This window comes from Procambarus clarkii, chromosome 45 (genome assembly GCF_040958095.1).
Source record: "Procambarus clarkii isolate CNS0578487 chromosome 45, FALCON_Pclarkii_2.0, whole genome shotgun sequence".
Classification (NCBI taxonomy): Eukaryota; Metazoa; Arthropoda; class Malacostraca; order Decapoda; family Cambaridae; genus Procambarus; species Procambarus clarkii.
The window spans coordinates 1,771,233-1,790,454 of record NC_091194.1 but is presented as its reverse complement, the minus strand read 5'-3'; the positions used below and the strand labels follow the sequence as shown (position 1 = coordinate 1,790,454).

Here is a 19,222-nt window from a genome sequence, read left to right as displayed (position 1 = left end):
ACTCCTGTCTGTCCCTGTCTCTCTCTCTCTGTCTCTCTGTCTTTGTGTCTCTGTCTTTGTGTCTCTCTGTCTCTGTGTGTCTGTCTCTCTCTGTCTCTCTCTCTGTCTCTGTGCTCTCTGTCTCTGTCAATATGACACTGTCCTTCACACACTCTGTGATCCTCGTCCTCTACCTCCCCTTCCCCGTCTGTGTGTGTGTGGGGCCAGAGAAGCGGTAGTGCTTTCTCAGGTGGTTGAGGCTGGCACTTGTGCGGACCTGTAAGTTAAGTGGAGACGAGACTAGAGGGCGGGATTGAAAGGGAGATTGTTGTTGCTGACGACGACCTGCCAGCTCCAGGAAATACTGCCACTAAACATAATTATTTTTCCTTTATGTATTAGTTTCGTTTTAAATTACACAATGCAACACTATTTTTGTTTCTTATTGATGTTATTTTGAAATTGATTATGCCTAAAATTTATAGAAAATTGCTAGTATTACCTTTCAAACTTTGGATTTGTGATCAGGATGGTGATATTTTGAAATTTAACGGTTTCCATTCAGAAAACGCGCGAATTTATCTTTTCAAACTCGTGGTCAGAAAAATTAACATTTATAATAAAGCAATACAAAAAGACCACACAAGGGTTAGAATAATGCTACAAACACAGCCGTCCGTCGTGTTCATACTGCCGGAGGTAGTGACAGTCTGGTGTATCCTGGTGGAAGCGTTCGCGCCTTTTAGAGTACCTCCTGTGTTCTCGAGTTTATCGAGACGAGCATCAAGGATATGGACTTACCGGGATATCCTGGCTGTTCCGTAGTCACTCTCAACCACCTCCACATGCAGGCGATAAGGTCACAATAACGTGGCTGAAGAATGTTGAGCAGACCACACACTAGAAGGTGAAGGGACGACGACGTTTCGGTCCGTCCTGGACCATTCTCAAGTCGACTTGAGAATGGTCCAGGATGGACCGAAACGTCGTCGTCCCTTCACCTTCTAGTGTGTGGTCTGGTCAACACCTCCACATGGTTTTCGTCCTGGTGTTTGGCCAAGGAGCCCTGAACCACTGCGACCAAGTTCTCCAAAAGATATTAGTTTTCCTTCTAGGGAACTTTTTGGGGGAATTCCTAGTTTAGTATTAAATTTAAATTTTTTGAAGGAATTAATAGAGAAGTTATTCGTTAGAAAGCGAGTCGACTGTTATTGCCTGGTCAGTGGGCTTAAAATTATAACTAATAATAATTCTAGATCCACATAACTAGCGTTGTCTAGACTTCTGATTATGCCTCCCTCCCCCAAGCCAGTAAGCCTATGTAACACCTGGGATGGGATACGAGGCCTGGAGGCTGAGATAAGAGGACAATATCGTGAGAACGAAGTTAGGGGGTTAAGACGAATCTACGTCTCTCAGGTGGGTTGAACGGCGCCTTTTATGACGGCTGATTTAAACCAAGCGCGAATTTGCATATTTTGCTAAATCTCACGAAGGTGTCTGGGAGGTAAGGCTACACTACGCGGCTGGTGGCGGGAACGCTTTGCGGTGGGGAAAAAATACCAGGTATGCCCTAATGAGTGAAAGAGGGTGGAAGATAGTGAGGTAATGAGTGAAGGTGAGTGGCAGATAGTGGAGAAGACTCGAGTGGAGGCGAGAAAGTTTGTATCAGAAGTCAAGAGGCCGGTAAGTGCATAAATGCAGACTATTCTGGGTTTCGGAAAACTTGGCCTTTGTCGGGGAATACAAAATGTTTACGCTAAGGCAGAATATATAAACAAGTAGCGAAATGCGGAGAAAATGCAGGCGATGAGTCACAATAACGTGGCTGAAGTATGTTGACCAGACCACACACTAGAAATTGAAGGGACGACGACGTTTCGGTCCGTCCTGGACCATTCTCAAGTCGATTGTGAGACCATTCACAATCGACTTGAGAATGGTCCAGGACGGACCGAAACGTCGTCGTCCCTTCAATTTCTAGTGTGTGGTCTGGTCAGCGGAGAAAATGTAATAATGGAGGTCAAACTATTAGAGAAGTGCGTGTTGTTGTTATGAAGTCCACGGGTACCTGGCTTGATAAATATCTTTGGAGTCCAGGCACTGCCTAACGTCGAGGTGCTCTGAAGAGCAGCAACACTAGTAACAATGGCACAATCGTCAGTAACGGCAGTAACAGCACAATCAGCAACGGTAGCAGCAGCAGCAACAGGACCGTTGGGTCACGATCATAAAATGCCGAGAATCTTGGGTAAGCGTGAAGGCGCTGCAGGTTTCAGGAATGTGAAGAGGAATGCGATGCTCTCTAGACTATTAGCTGAAGTTATGTGAAAGACCACCTCTAACCAAGAGAGCGGGGCGGAGACTTGCACAACGCACCCTGCGACCTCTAAAGAGGATGTACGTTTATGTTACGTTGTTGAGTAGTTTAGATACAGTGTTTAGTGAGTTTCATATTTATTTAGTAGTCCTGGATACAGCAGTGTCGTAGACGGTGAGACGGAGCTTGGAGCAGAGCAGAGCAGTGTGTGGCCGGAGTCGCGGAGCTCTATGTGGGAGAGCGTTGTAGCTCCGATGCGGTCCTAGTCTGCTGTCTGTTCTGTGTCGAAGCTGTAGCGTCTTGGAGACGATTAGAACCTGCCTACACCGAGTACTACATCTTATCTTGAGATTATCTTGAGTTGATTTCGGGGCTTTAGTGTCCCCGCGGCCCGGTCCTCGACCAGGCCTCCACCCCCAGGAAGCAGCCCGTGACAGCTGACTAACACCTAGGTACCTATTTTACTGCTAGGTAATAGGGGCATACGGTGAAAGAAACTGCCCATCGTTTCTCGCCGGCGCCCGGGATCGAACCCAGGACCATTGTTACATTGTTGACTGGAAATTGTACTGTCCACTATTCCTCATATGACTTGCTTATATGGTGATTACACCTCGAGCTGCCTCCAACAAGATGGGAAGAGTATTACCTGTAATTGAGGAAAGGATTGTAGCTTCTGTAATTAGTGCTAATTAGTTATGCTATTCAGATGAGATAATGGAGCGAGTATAAGATTAACTCGCTACAAGGACATGGACCAACAAGACCTTGTACCCCAGATCAGAAACACAGCACTAAGTGTCAATAAGTGGTGTCAGTTCTCTATACGGATGCAAGTTCTCTACACAAGCAAGGGGAGGGGAGGGGAGTCGAGGTATAAGCAAGGGTGAAGGAGTTACTGCCACCTTGGCAATAATTGAGAGAACTTGTGTGTGTTATATGAAATGAGGTTGTACAAACGGGGGAAGAAAGATCAGTGTAGTCAAAGTGCTTCAGCTACACTAGAGTTTTGAGAAGCATAAATGAACTGGAAATATCTTGCTACAAGATTATATTAAGTATAGCAACGAGGAAAAACCCCCTCAGTAAATACCAGTATGGCCACCAAAGAACACGAAAATGAATTCTTAATGGCAACTGTAATGACAATGGGGAAACAAAATCCAAGATTCCGCTACTTGGATATTTTTATCCCAGGAATATATACTGGGTGATGAAGCCATCCGCCCCATCCTCCAAACCCCCCACCCCCCTTAGAATGGGACGAAGCTTGGAGTGCAAAACTAGAGAACTGACCAGAAAACAGCTCTTGAGGCAACATAACTGAGGAGAGGCAATGATAGGCAGAGGATACAAGACCCCCCCAGCCATACAGGATCTAGTGATTGCCCAAAATAAGGCACTCGTAAGATAGAATAACTTGCCCCTAGGAGCCAGTGACTATTGCATTTTAGCTTCTAATTACAAGCCGAACCAGGAAGCACGTAAGGCAAGCGTGACTACAGTAGCCGCCTGAGACTCCTGCAGCGATCAGTGGAGCCAACACCTTGCATAGTGTCAGGTGTTGGGGGGGGGGGGGGAGAGGGAGGAGGAGAGCGTATCAGACGACGGAGGAGAGGTTGCATAGGCTTTAAGGATAGTTTAACAACCCTTATCATATATTTATAAACCTACCACCAGTGAAATTCTGAAGGAAATTGCAAATTTGGCTCGTCTTACAAGCACACACAGGCTGGAACGGTGGCGGTTGACAGCACTGCTGATTTGAGTTGCAGCAAAGTGACCGAAATCGTGGGCCAGGAGCGTGTCAAGAAAACATAGGATTACCATAAAACATCAAATTTCAGACATTTATGACCAAGCTGCCTTCATAAATATTTATCAGGGATGTCAGGCACATAAAAAAATAGATTCGAAATAAACAGTGATGGAATCTGCAGCAGAGACAGGCACCCTCCCTGGATGGAGAGCAAATTCAAAAATAGAATATTATGCAGAAAAGCCTAATAAGACACTTGATATTTTGGAGCGTACATCTACATATTGTTGTAGCATTCATGGGACTACGTGCTTAGCCTGGTAATATGGTCTCGACGCCAGAATATACGAATATAAACGGTATCATTAGTACTGCACGAGGCTATCTATGTTGCTGGAATGTTGGGAGTAGGGACGGGGGGGGGGGGGAGGTGCGTGTGTTGGGTCCTGAGTAGTGTTGCGAGCGACCAGTGCACCTGTTACAGCTGTTACAGCTGCTTGTATTCACCTGGGTGTTACAGCGACCTAGCCTCATTATGCTGTTACAGCAGCAGCCAGTCCTCACACAGACCGCCATTTTAACTCGACAATAGCGTGAAAATTCCAATGTTTTAACGAAATTAAAAGCACAGGAATATTAACAGTTTCTCAGACCAGTGAGTAGCAGCCAAGCTAGGCTAGGTACCCTCTCTTTCTTACGCTTCTAATTAGACAAAATCACTTAAAATTTGACGCTCACCTCGGCTGGACAAATGCTACCAATTCACCAGATTTAGTCGCTGTATTACACGTATAAAATATTGAATATTATTTACAATATGTATGTAGTTTGTGGTCACTTTAGATAACGGGATTAATTGATTTCATAAAATCAATATACTCATCTGTGGTTGTATATTATTGACTTCATATAGAGATTAAATACATTATTTAATTATAATATGTAATGAAAATAGTTATATACTGTTAATCTAGATTTAGAAGTATATTTCTCAGTAACTTATACAAATTATAGTTGTGGCTGGAGTGAACAGGTGTACTCGCCAAATAATAATAAAAAGTTAGTATTATTTATTTACAAGGTACAATAGGTTGGTGAGATTACATAAGATTATATTGTTACATTCTTGCATTATAATCGTCGTATTTATTACGGAATTTGCCAGTCCGCAGACAAATGACATTTGTAAAAAATCATGTACTCTAATATTGACATTAACCACGCATCGGCCTCGATAGGTTAGGTGGGTTGCTTGGGTTCATCCGTTTCTGGTTAGGTAAAATGGTTGTATTTCTTACGGAGTGGCAAGTAGAGAGAACGGACTGCAACCATCTCTCACACACACTAGGTTATGGGAAGGTAATCTACTAAGTTACTTTTCTTGTGACTAAATATTTTATTCTAGCATTAGGTTCTTGGGATCTGGCGTAGCCTCTCTGACCCAGGAATGATTCTTGGAACCATTCTTGTTGTTTCAATCCATCGTTACCAGTTAACTGTCACCTTATCGTACATACTGCCACCATTACGCAATAGTTCACCACACTGCCACCACCATCGCTACCTACCACAATCACCACCACAATCACCACCACCACTCACCCTTTGTCCCACTTTCCCACTGTAGATTAATTTATACCTACAAAGAGGCCAACTGAGTGTATTCTGTAAAAAAAATTTAATCTAGATGTCTAGTATAACTTTTTTACTTTGATGCAAGTAATGCCAAATTCATTCATTCATTCTCCCTAAAAATTATATATTTAATTTTATACATTTAGCTTAATTTGTTGATATTGGAAGGCAGTTGAAGAGAAATCTTAATATTTTGATTTTATTTCAGCAATGAGAACCTCTCGGCTCAGGAGATTGAGGTAAGACAATGACATCTCTTCGTGTGTGTGTGTGTGTGTGTTGACAAGTATGGGGGAGGGAATACTTTCTTATGAGCATGTTATATGCTGTTGTCCTACAATGAGGTATATTACTGTTTTTTTACTAACTATTAATGTGCTGGCGCGGGACAGAGCAAGTTCACACAGCTGTCGCTGGCCTTCAAGACGGACCGGGTGACACTGAGACAGCGGCTGGACGTGCAGCAGCGTCTGAGGGACACAGCTGAGACCAACTTCGACACAGAGATCAACCATCTTAGGCTATCCGTTTTGGTACGTCACTCATCCTCCCTACACCACACAAGCCTTTATGTGTAAACTTCTGTCTTTTTAATATGTAACCCCCCCCCCCCCCTGTCCTACTATACTGGTTCTGATTTGTCACAAAAAATATATATTCGGTTATGCCTATATATATTCCGTCCAAACATCCCTAGAACCGGTCCTAAATCCCAGCAGCCACACAACGTAATAACTTTTTTTTTTTTAGTTGCTTCAACGTAATAATGTGATATCAACGTTTAAACACGTTGTGCTTACGTTGTGTGATTGCTGGAGAGTGACCTACCGGCACACCGTAATGTGAATGTATAGTTCTGATTTAGACTTGCACATCTGTTGTGTCCAGCAATTATTGAAGTGATTTGTATATGGTGTTAGAGTACGGTTTGATTGTAATTGTAAATGTGTTATATCTTGAAGGCGCTACACGCCGACTGTCTGGACTCTGATCTGGTCGACGCCGTCACGCAAGTCCGCCGACACCTCGACATTTTGGCCACCACCTCGAACAGACTTGTCTCCGCCTCAGAGGTAGGTTCTCCTCCAGTCCTCAACATTCCTGGCTACTCACTCTAATTATACACCTTCATCATGAGTTCTACACTTCAATACATGCTATCAAGGTAGCCTATCCAGTCTTACCCAGTGAATAGTAAGGGTAGACCCTGCATCGTTTTAGTCATGTGTCAGAATGTAGTTTTCTCAAAGATTGTCAAACCCAAAAATTGCATTCCAAATAATATGCATAATATTTCAAATCTTTGTTTGTATTGGTACATATACATTTACTTCAAGGATTTGTATAGTGGTTTTCCAAATTTAAACAGCAGTAGGTGATGTTGATTGATTTTAAGACTTTCAATCTGTGGTCCTAATTCAACCCTAAAAAAAATCGCCCTTCCCCCCTAAGGGGAATTCCTTCCTGGATGAGGCTCTCTGGTCTATTATACACGCCCGGGCACCTGTACAACATAGCGCGGGTGGAGATCAACACTCAACCAGGTTTATAATCAAATTGTACACGAGCACACGGCTCGTTTTCTATTTTATCTATATATCGTTTGAACCTAGACTATACGAAGGATTTATCATTGCAAACCTTGACTTGCAGGATGGTTGGTCATGCAGGGTCATGTGATAGTAGTCTATGATGTATTAGTAAACTTAGGATGCATTATGAAGATATCTTCAAGAACACGAGAGTGGATAAAGTAATTGCAAATCTCCAGGTACAGGAGAGCAGGTATTAGTCTAAGCCACATGTTCTACCCCCAACAGGTTATCATTGTGTTCCTCGGCGACATTTACCAGGAAATATGGGTAATATAATAAGCTCACTAGAGTCTGGCTGCCAGTCAACACGCTACGTGGCCACACCATTATTTACCTTGCTTAAACTTTGATAATGTTGTGGTGACGCGGAGTGTGACGTGTAGTGGGCGCACTCTTACACTGCACCGTAATGACAACACTAGTGTAGAACACATTGGTCTTTCAATTGTAACATTTTGAATATAGTTCGTGTAGTTTGATGTTGATTAAATGAAGACTATTATGCGAGCATATGCAGGCGAGGAGTCACAATAACGTGGCTGAAATATGTTGACTAATCCACTTACTAGAAAATGAAGGGATGACGACGTTTCGGTCCGGCCTGACCATTCTCAAGTCCAAGAGAATGGTCCAGGACGGACCGAAACGTCGTCGTCCCTTCATTTTCTAGTGAGTGGATTGGTCAACATGCGAGCATATGTTGCGCAGTAGTTATAGTAAAGTCGGCTCACAACCTGTTGAACCCGGGTTTGATTCTCGGACAGTGTGTGACGTTTGGCTAGGTGTCCTTTCACTTGATGTGATTGTTCACCTAGCAGTATATATATACCCGCGAGTCAGGAAACTGTTGTGGGCTGTATCCTGGGGAGGGTCAGTCGTTGAGCTAGACAAGGCTGACAGGCCTTCAATCCCGTGACACGTCTGTGGTAGAAAATAATAATAATAATAATAATAATAATAATAATAATAATAAAAATCCCTGACAATTAGAGACGATTGAATATATTGAATTAAATTTATGGAACTTTTAATTAATGGTTTCTTCCTCGTTTTCAGTATATATAGTTTGATCTTAATTTAGTATTGCCTTTTTTTTCTTTGTGTAACCTAATGTTAATGGATGATACAGTAGCAAATATTAAATTCATGTTTAGTTACAAAATTAAATTCATGTGTAATAAATGACGAAAGTTTTGTTTAGCTGTTACAGTTGCCAGGCTTCAGTGGTAGAGTAGCCTACAGGCTTCAGTGGTAGAGTAGCCTACATCAGATGATAGGCTTGACTGGTGAACGGAATTATACAGTACCAGCTGTTTAAATATACTGTGTAATAACTACTTTGAAATTGTCTTAAAACGATTAAATTACGGGCATAATTAACAATAACTCATACAATATGCAATACATTGGACATTGGTTCTCACTAAGAACCGAAATTAAATTTCGGTTCTTAGTGAGACCAGGTTGCCCGCTCTCTGGTAAATGTAAACACAGTTGAAACGGAATTAAAATACAATTAGCAATTTTCTCCTCGAATGAACTTAGGCACACTTAGGAATTCCAGATAACAGCTCTGTTAGTTATCTCTACCTGTACTTATTGCATCGCAATGCTGATGTCATCAACCCCACAGCAGGAATTAATTACCATCTCATATCAGAGGAATAAATTCGATACAGGCACTTGAGAAATGCCTGTCTATACAGTATTACTATAAACGTGTAGTATTTAAAACATGTAATTTTAAACACTACAGTGTGTAGATGGTAGAACTGGTAGAGGTAGTAACAGTAGTAGTGTATCTAGTGGCAGAAGTAGCAGCAGCAGGTGTAGTGGTAATGTTTATATACCAGTAGTAACAGTCTCGTTGTTCCTCATGTCCCCGCAAATTTCCCTACACGTTTTCATTAGTGTAAGGTGTTACTTGCAGACTTGTTCACGCTCCCTACTTTCCCCAACCCTTCTATCTTCCCTGCATTACTATTTCCTTCCCCTCCTCCTCCTCCTTTACTATTTACTTCTCCTTTACTATTTACTTCCCCACCCTCCCCTACCACCACCTTTCCTCTACAATCCCTTAATTGGCACCATTCGAGTCACTTGGTGGTGGTGATAGTTGACTGGGTCTGACGGTGTGTGTGTGTGTGGTGGCAGGTGTGGGGCGCCGTGCAGCAGGAGTGGCGCGTGTCGCGGGCCCTGGAGGTCCTCCTGCTACACGTGGAGAACGTTAAGCGCATGTACGAGCGCGACCACCAGGAGCTCGAGGAGCTACGCCGGTGAGTACACGTCGTCGTCGTCGTAGATTCGCAAACTTATTTTAAGCAAAGCCAAAGTAACGTAACCAGTTTGAATGAATATACACCTGAGGACATACAGGGTGTACAGAGGAAATATACAGGGTGTAGCCACTTGTATATGTATACAGAGTGAATATTTCGCTGATACAACAGTATACTTTTGTACTTTGTTGTTTCAAGTACCATAATTTGAGGAGGATGGGTTGTAAGATAAATATATGACTATGTGTAGACGGTTTTATATTTGTGGTTTATTTCAGATTACTTAACGAATACCAAATAGAACTTCCGACAGCCGCCGCCGCAGCTGCGGGGAGGTTGTCAACCTCTGACTCTCCTGGACTAAGCCGGCGGCTGCGCGCGCTCAGTCTCGCAGAATTCACCAATAAGGCATGAGATTAATCCTAAATCTTAGTCATTTTAAATATGCAAAACAAAAGCAAATCCTCCAGGAGGATGAGGTTTGAGATTTATTTCATTTTAAATATTCTGTTTCCCTTAGGCTTCAAACTTTTTTTTGGCTAGATTTTCTGGTTATTTACGAGACTATTGTTCTAGATTCATCAAGCATTTACGAAACCTGTACATCTTCCATCAGTGATGGCAGGTGACTGTTTTTAATAGGACAAATTATGACCTGCAGTGATGTTTATAACAATAATACCATGGGCATTCTTAGAGAGGTTTTTAACTGTTTAATAAGTACAGACTAAGCCGCCATGACTGAGAAAAGATGTACAGGTTTCGTAAGTGAACACGTGTTTGTAACGGGGCTCGGGGGGAAATGGCTCTCTTTTGTCCATTAGCCCGCCCTTAGTTAACTATTTATAGAGTTCCCCCCCCCCCCACAGTTCCTGCTGCAACCTCGTTAGTTCAACACCTTGTCACCTCGGCATTTGATTACCCAGATGCTACGACCACAAGGCACTGTACCTGATCAGCTCCAGCAACTCTAGACAACTCTTAAAACATTTCACTGCCACGAACGGAAAATAAAAATGAAAAGAAATGCATAATGAAGTAATGGGTGAAGGTTTGGGTTGAGGGAGGCAGAGAGGTAGGAGGAGTCTGGGAGTAGCAAGGAATGGTCAGGTGAAATGGAAAGTTTGACAAGAATCGGAGGGAGAGATTGAGAACGCGGAGTGGAATAGAAGGTAGAAGGGTAGAAAATGGAAGGTAGAAAGTAGCTGCCACCATCTATTCAGTACATCCATGTTCAGTACATCCAAGACAAGGAATGGAACTTGTCTGTACTCTATGCTGTTATCAAATATATCTTTAGCATGTATCAACTATATCTGCTGTAAGCATGTACTCATACTCTTTAAGTCAGTAAACTCAGAGTACTCTACACTCTAACTTGCAATATATCAGAAAAACCAAGATCTAGTGAACACAATTAAAGTCAGATTAAAAAGTAAGTTAATCAAGTATATATTTAACATAAGTATCATAATTCAAAAAATCGAACTTAATGTTCACTGTCAGGATAAATATACAATGTGAGTCACCACACTAGATATTGAGACCACTACGGCTGTCTGTCCCTGAAATCACACAACACCTTCAGTTGGAAAACCCAAATTTGTCACCTTACAGTTCAACTCGCTAAGGACTGAGGCTAAGTGGATAGAGAGGAGGTAGAGGGGGGGGGTGACAGGCAGAGTTCCCCCGTCCGGCCGACAGCCTGTCTCGACTGCTGCTCAATCGTCCAGCCTCTCTGTCTACTCTGTTCTCTGCTGATGCTCTGTGCTATCGAATATACAGTTCCCTGGGTATTTATGGGGAACCTTGGAGCTGTCTCCGCCTAAGAAGTAGATAGCCTCAGGCCATCTTCCTACTATACCTTAAACGGCGGCTTGTTTGAAATACACACCTGGCTACCTGTCTGCAATTATCAGCTTAGCAGAAAGTAAAGTCAATTCACACGACCTGACTCCTGGTCAACTTGAAGTCATTAGCGCACTAGAGGTGTGGGTTTTTAATTGCTGAGGGTCAGACAATCCGGCGCCTCAAATATCATGTATGACTGACTCATGTTCTATGGGAAATATTAGCTAAACACCTTTATGGTGTTACATGTTGGCGAATCCTGTTCCTCCTCAACCCTTTATAACCTCTAACAACTGGCTAATAATTTATTTACTTGTGTAAAGGTGGAAATGTAGATGTTTATCTCTCAATGTTTGGTAATATGTTTATTGCTTGTGATGTGTTTATATGTATGTATTAACACGATGTACTGAACGGGGTGAGAATAGCTTGAGCTGCCTCATCCCTTTGTGTGTATTTTACCTCAATAAACTTATTTCAATTTCAATAATTTATTTACATGCAAGTTATGATTTGCTTTCTAGCAATCGCAGGATAATCGACGCATCAGTTTCACAGCCGCCTCAGCCAAGGCGCCAGCCACAGCATTCATTGGTACTCGAGCTACCAGACGGAGAGCTTCTTTAATGCCAGACATGAAGCCTTTTCAAGAATTTGCAGCTGTTGCGGCAGCAGCAGCCGCAGCCGCCGCCGCAGCCGCAGCCAACTCTAGTTCTTCCAATTCTTCAAACACATCTAAAGACAAAACAGAGGAAAATGGGCAGCCTTCAAATGGGTTAGTACACATCATTTTACTCAAACTTATTTACTATAAATACGAGTCGGTTTTCCATTAGGATCGTCTTGCAAAAGGTTATAATTTTCTCATAACAAATGACAGAATAACTTATAATAATCTTTGCTTTTGGAAAAGTAATTTCCTCCATAAATTTTAAGCATCGCTAATTTTCAAATTTTCTTATCAGTACATTCTCCCAAAGTCTGTAAACCGACTTGTTTGAATTTTCTTTATTATTAAAATTGTATTTTTAAAATTATTATTATTTTAATAATAATAATTTTAAATCTAATATTATTTTTAAAATGTTATTCTTTTCTCTGGCATACCTTTGAGTTAGCGAACTTTGTTATCAATATATTATTTACCTGAATTTACACGAGGGCCACTATAATGACCTCGATGGAGACACGAAGCCAGCGGCTTGTCAAATGTCCCTCCATTGTTCCTGAGGATTCTGTTCTATTTGAATTTTAAACTGAAGTAATGTCTTGCCATTCATAGCTTCGGCGGGTAGGCGGTTCCTTGGGTTTATAACCCTGTGGTTGAAAAAGCATCTGTTTTGTGTGCTACGTTGTGGCTTGTTGAGCTTGAAGCTGTTGCTACTTGTATGCGTTACATCTGACTTTTTAAAGAAGTGGTCTGGATAAATATCCTTCAAGCAGGGTTCAATACAGCTGAATAAAACGTTCGTGGATAATTGAGAGGACTTGAGACTATCATAAGAACATGAAGGAATTTGCAGGAGTCCAATTTGCCTTTACCACCAGCTTTTAAGTCTCCAAGCCCACTCGGCATGGAATTTGGTAAATTCAGGTAAATATATATATATATATATATATATATATATAAATAAACAAACATTCAAAGTTGTGTGTTTGCCTTACGGGGTATTCATGCCCGTGCCACCTCTTGGTTGGCTTAGTGTTGACGAATGAACGGTGTGTTAAGCGTTGACTTCATACTCAGGGTGTGGGCCAACAGTATCACCGAGGAGGGCAGTGAGAGCGGCGAGGAAGGCAGCGACACGTCTCCGCAGGTGACCGCTACAGCCTCCACCGTCAACTCCAGTCTAGCCACCACCTTGGCTCAGCTTCACCCGGAGCTCTACGCTCCCGGAGAGTTAGAAGCCCACGACGCTTCCCGAAGGTAAGATGCTGAGAGACTATACGCCACACGGGGAGAGGGGAAGGGGCGTTGAGATTACCTTGAGATGGTTTTAGGGCTTAGCGTCTCTGCGGCCCGGTCCTCGACCAGGTCTCCTATTAATAAATGGGGACCTTCATACTCCACATGTGGAGGCGACCTGTATACTCCACACGGGGGGAGGATCTGTATACTCTACATGTGGCAGTTGTATACTTGACACGTGGGGGAGGGGCTGGGCACTTAACAAGTGTACTCGGGCATTTGTGTATCCACTTGCGATCTGTATATCTTTCCTCAGTCATGGTGACTTTGTTTCCATATATTAAACAGTTTGCGCTGCGAAGTACTACGAGGTCGTTTAGACAGACGATAATACCCATGGGTCGAGAACGACCTCTCAGCGTTCACAATCTCGTAAACTGGTTAGTGAACACGGACTCGGTCCCCATGACTGAGGAAAGGTGTACAGGTTTCACCAATTGGCACGCAAGAGCTTGATCAGTTCTGATCCACTAACAAGTGGGTTAAGGAGGAGCTTAATAAACACATGTAAAGATTATCTGATCAGCCGGGCTGTGCCGGGTGTCAGACTGCGTTCAGCGATGTGCAACAGTCTGGTGCAACACAGTCTTCTGCTCCACGGCTCGACCAGGTCGAGCCGTGGTGATACTGATCCCCGGAACCAAATAAAGTAGCCTCAACAGTCAGAAGACAGGGTTAGTATTGTACTAAAGTAAGTGACTGAATTTCGGGGGTAGGAATAATCCCAGTGGAGGTGAATATAGGAGACCACATATTTTAAGCATAAGTAAGGGATGTTGTGTACTCGCCTAGGTGTGCTTGCAGGGGTTGAGCTTTCCTCTTTGGTCCCGCCTCTCAACCGTACAATCGATGTACAGATTCCTGAGCTTCTCGAGCTCCTCCATATCCACATTTGAAACTTGTGTATAGTCAGCCTCCACCACATCACTTCCTAGTGCATTCCATTTACTTACTACTCTGACACTGGAAAAGTTCTTTCTAATGTGTCTGTGGCTCATTTGGGTACTCGGCTTCCACCTGTGTCCCCTTGTTCGCGTACCCCGTGGTAAATAATCCATCCTTGTCTACCCTATCAATTCCCCCGAGAATTTTGTATGTGGTTTGTGTGCGTGCGTGTGTGCTTCGGTGGAGGATGCAAGTTTCTTGCTTGCACATAAAAAGTTTTTAAATTTGCTGTGTGATGTAGATTTGTGTGTAACTGTAATGTTAAACATTAATGTGACATATAAAGGAAGAAAATACCAGAGTAATGGGGGGGTGAAACAAATGACCCAACTCTCCTCAAACTAATTAAAGTGACGACGTTTCGGTCGTCCTGTGGCCAGGAATTAAGCGCTTACACAACACTTGCGAAACCTGTACATCTTTCCTAAGTTATGACGGCTTTGTTTACATTTATTAAATAGTTTGAGCTCCGATGCACTACGATATATCATAACAATCAATAATAACGTTGGGTTATGAAGTTTCGGAGCGCGTAAACTGTCGAATAAATTTCTCTAAAGCCGCCATGAATTAAGATGTACAGGTTTCGTAGGTAGACGAGTAAATGGTTGACAAATCCTCTCACAGCTGGACACTCCTTCAGACATGAAGGATAACGCTCCAGGCCGGACCCAAACAATCCGCCAGTTTCAGGCCATATACAGAGAGGCTTAGGTTATGTATATCAAGGTTTAATATTATAGTGATTTGTAATACAATAATGCCTTCGTCTTCAGACTAAGTGAAGAGTCCAACGTGTCTTCGGTGTCTCAGTCGTCTGCCCTCGACGCCCCCGCGCCCATCTTCCCGCCCGCCCCGCCTCCAAGGCCACAACAGTAAGATCTTGCGAAGATTTCTTTCAGAACCTGAACAGGGGAATTTTAAAGATTTAGCATCTTTAAAATTACTCGGCTGTGTAATTATTGCTCATAATTCTCTTGTTTACTTCAAAAATATATTTGTTGTATAATTGCTTTCAGCGTGATCTCGCATATATATATATTGTTTATCTACAAATTATTGATTGGTAGATTGATTTATTAGTTATCCGGGTTGTATATATTTTTTCCCCCTCGCACTGATACCACAGCCCCGCTCCTGTGTAAGGTAAGTCTACTACGGGCCCACCATAGCCTGTGTTACTTGGAACTTTGTTTCCAGTAGCTGAATCTTAAACAGCAGCAAGAGCAGCAGCACTGATACCAGTGCTAGGCCAGGGGAGAGCTAAGGCCAGGGTGCACCAAACATTTAAGATTCCCATTAGGGAAGATTTCTCTACTCATTCTAAGGCTTTCCCTGGCGCTTGCATAGCTTACACTTGAAGCTAATCAGAGAAATACGGTACATATAGACAGTACATGGAAAAAAGTAGACTAGGCAAGTAGTTACGAACCGCATCTTAGATTGTTGCAACAAGGCCTTGGATCTAAAGACCCGATGCTGCTTGAATAAATTATTTGTTTATGCATACGTCAGATATATTTCATTTGTTGCAGCTGGTTGCTTGTGGCTGTGGACGATGTGATTGGCTGGGCTCGTGGCGGTCAGTGGCCATACACGTCGCAGGAGACCGTACAGGGAGTACGGTACGCGTTCACATCACTACTGCTGCTACTGGCAGCGTTCTTCCTCCTGGTAACTATTTCTTCTGGTGATTCAAGAGTCCCTCACCCCTACCACCCTGGCTGGACGACCGTTCAACACGTGCTTCATCCGTTTGTCGTTGTGCGATACCTGGGTCACCCTCCAACTTGAGCTAAAAGAAAATCCTAACAGGAAACGGAATGATTTTTTGTAATCAATGGACTTGATTATGTTTTTAAAGCATTTTTAATTTTTTCAGGGAGGGTGGGATGGGGCAGAACCTTAACAGATTTATCCAGTCATTTCACAAATAATACAGGTCACGGGGTCGTTATCAAAGCAACTTGTTTATAAAGTCTAATTTTAATCACATAATGTACACTAGTTATTTTCTTCACTTGTATTACAGTATTTGTAACTATAAAGGTTATACTTTAATGTCTTGAAGAAACTTAATTATTTTGAGCAATGTTAACCCTAATTTGATTATAGGTCATTTTTTCTCATTTCTCCTTTACGCTCAGAAAATTTCATTGTTTTGTATATAAAAACATTTTAAATGTTCCAAATTAAGCATTTTAGTTCTATTTATTGACAACAAAAACGTATTTGTGTAATAACTCGTGTGACACATTATATATATATATATATATATATATATATATATATATATATATATATATATATATATATATATATATATATATATATATATATATATATATAATATAAATTATTTGTTAATATGTACTTCATATAAAGGCAATTGTTCGTGCTAAATTAGACCTCCAGAATACCCAAAGTAATATTTATCAGTAGTTTACTTATCACAATGCTGCCGTTTCCCCTTCAGCTACAGTACCTGTATTGTGGGATGAAGCGTAAACCTCGGTACACTTACCCGTTTCAAAATTCCTGCTAATCAGTTGTATAGTTTGCTCTATGACTGTTTTAGTTGATCACATTAGATGGGTGTAATAGCTAATGCGTGCCATTCATAGTCCTCATTAACCAGTGCTTTATGTTGCTGCTCTTATGACCTGACCTATACTGTTTCTTGGCTAATATTCCTGTGTTTAATAGTTTAGCATCTTTATCTGTGGTAAAGATGCCTCAAAGGCCTATTACTGTGTTGTTTTTTAGACAGTGGATATTATGTTTCCTAAGAGGGAGTTATATTTTGATTCTTTTATACAATATTTTACGTGCATAATAGGTAATAAGGACAATTTATTTACTGTGATAAATAGAATTGAAGTCATTTAATTCAATAAAATTTACCAAACTATACCATATTATTTTTTTATAGAATTAAAGTTTGAAGGAAAATTAACTTGACCTGAAGCTACCTGAGGAATATTTATTAATAAAATATATTAAAATCATGTGGTATATTATTATTTTGCCTCCAATACAAATGTCAGTATGTGAGTTAAGGTCCATTATTAGCCACCAAAGATTATTTTAGTAATATGGGACACGTCCCAATGTCTGGCTGGGACGTTAAGCCTATACTTTGAGTACTCAGGGTCCCCCCATCCCATAGGTCGTCCATCCCACAACAGTTGCCTAAGTCCTGGGTACATTTTTTTTCACTGCTTGGTGAAGAGACATATCAGGTGAAATGTGCCCAACCGTTTCTGTCCTGCCCGGGGTTGAACACTGGTCCATCGATTACAAATCTAGAACATAGACCACTATTCAGTATTTCTAATTGTGAGAGGTAATGTTGAAAGTAGCAATGAATTTTTTATTTAAAAGAATTTCAGAATATGTAATATAAATTACACTCGTGTGATATAAAATGTGTATAGATTTGTTTCTGAAATTTAAAAAATTTTGAATTTATGTAGTGTGGGATTGTTTGTGAAAAATACGTTTTAAGTGCAATAGTTTGACGAGCCTAAAATAGGAACATTTGTTTCATTTAAAAATAAATGGCAAATAATAAACATAATTATTGTAATTTGGATGTTGAAATTAAAAATAATTTATTAGCCTTATGAAAGGAAGCCTTATGACTTCCTTTCGTGTCTGTTTCAATTTCAACTTTTATTTTTGCACTTGCACAGGTGGGTACAAGAGTTGACTGCCGAGAGCTTTTCCTTACCATGGCTCATGGTAAGCCTTACCTACTTGCTTATCCTGGAACACTACACGCCAATCGGTTAACAATCGAGTGCCCAATTACTGCCGAGGTGAACAGAGGCGAACAGTTAAGGCCAGACAATCCTCCCTAACCAGGACTCGAACCTAGACATATCGCTGGTGAGGCGTGGGGCCAGTGTGTGACCATTGCTCCTCCAGGGAATGTCATCACTCTTATGACATTCCCTTATATCCTATTTCCCTTTTATTCCCTTGTATCTAGAATGCCTTATATTCTATCAAAAATTATGTTGGAGAGAGACGAATTAGCGACCACAAAGATATTACATAGCACAAAATTATATAAATAATATAGCCGTACAATGGGATCAAACTCTCATCCTTAGATTCTTCCAGGTACATAAGCTTTAAACTCTGTCTTTTTAAAGGTATGTGACAAGGATATACTACATCCAAAATATTAAGTTAACCTTCAGAGTTCTACCCTCAAGAGGTTATACACTGCTTGAACGGATGCAAGTTTATACACGTCCTACCTAACCTTACCCAACTAGGCCTAATACAGCCTAAACCCAACCTAACAGTGTATACAGTTTAGGCAACACAAAAACGAACTTTTTAGACAATCTTATGAACGATTTGATCACAGTAAACCTCGTCTGAAAAAACCTGCTGAAGATCACAGTAAACCTCGTCTGAAAAAACCTGCTGAAGATCACAGTAAACCTCGTCTGAAAAAACCTACTGAAGATCACAGTAAACCTCGTCTGAAAAAACCTGCTGAAGATCACAGTAAACCTCGTCTGAAAAAACCTGCTGAAGATCACAGTAAACCTCGTCTGAAAAAACCTGCTGAAGATCACAGTAAACCTCGTCTGAAAAAACCTGCTGAAGATCACAGTAAACCTCGTCTGAAAAAACCTGCTGAAGATCACAGTAAACCTCGTCTGAAAAAACCTGCTGAAGATCACAGTAAACCTCGTCTGAAAAAACCTGCTGAAGAAACTATCAAGGTCTTGGAAGTACACCTGACCTTTCGAAGGAAGTAGAGGATCTACATCAAGACTACACACGAAACTGGCCAGTGTTATCGGTGGTGGAACAGCCATACTAGGTAAGATTAGGTAAATGAGAAGTGTGTTTAACCAGTATGACTAT

The 19,222-nt window shown here is 41.5% G+C and overlaps 2 protein-coding genes across 2 annotated transcripts in view; both read left to right on the top strand.

Annotated features, from left to right (window-relative positions):
• The window catches only part of LOC138350390 (inositol 1,4,5-triphosphate receptor associated 1-like), a gene marked incomplete at its 5' end in the record, with an annotated part of 62,686 nt that extends 45,346 nt beyond the window's left edge, over nt 1–17,340 (top strand). Inside the window, 10 exons of the mRNA XM_069301013.1 lie at nt 5,902–5,932; nt 6,086–6,226; nt 6,656–6,766; nt 7,514–7,555; nt 9,443–9,564; nt 9,846–9,975; nt 11,943–12,193; nt 13,166–13,345; nt 15,109–15,207; nt 15,868–17,340. Of these exons, the coding sequence (XP_069157114.1) occupies nt 5,902–5,932; nt 6,086–6,226; nt 6,656–6,766; nt 7,514–7,555; nt 9,443–9,564; nt 9,846–9,975; nt 11,943–12,193; nt 13,166–13,345; nt 15,109–15,207; nt 15,868–16,126 (1,366 nt within the window). The remainder of the gene's footprint in view (nt 1–5,901; nt 5,933–6,085; nt 6,227–6,655; nt 6,767–7,513; nt 7,556–9,442; nt 9,565–9,845; nt 9,976–11,942; nt 12,194–13,165; nt 13,346–15,108; nt 15,208–15,867) is intronic.
• LOC138350389 (neurofilament heavy polypeptide-like) lies at nt 16,788–19,113 on the top strand. Its single transcript, XM_069301012.1, has 2 exons — nt 16,788–16,846; nt 18,687–19,113. Exons 1-2 carry the CDS (start codon nt 16,788–16,790, stop codon nt 19,111–19,113), a joined length of 486 nt encoding a protein of 161 aa, XP_069157113.1.
• Nucleotides 19,114–19,222: the final 109 nt, after the last annotated feature.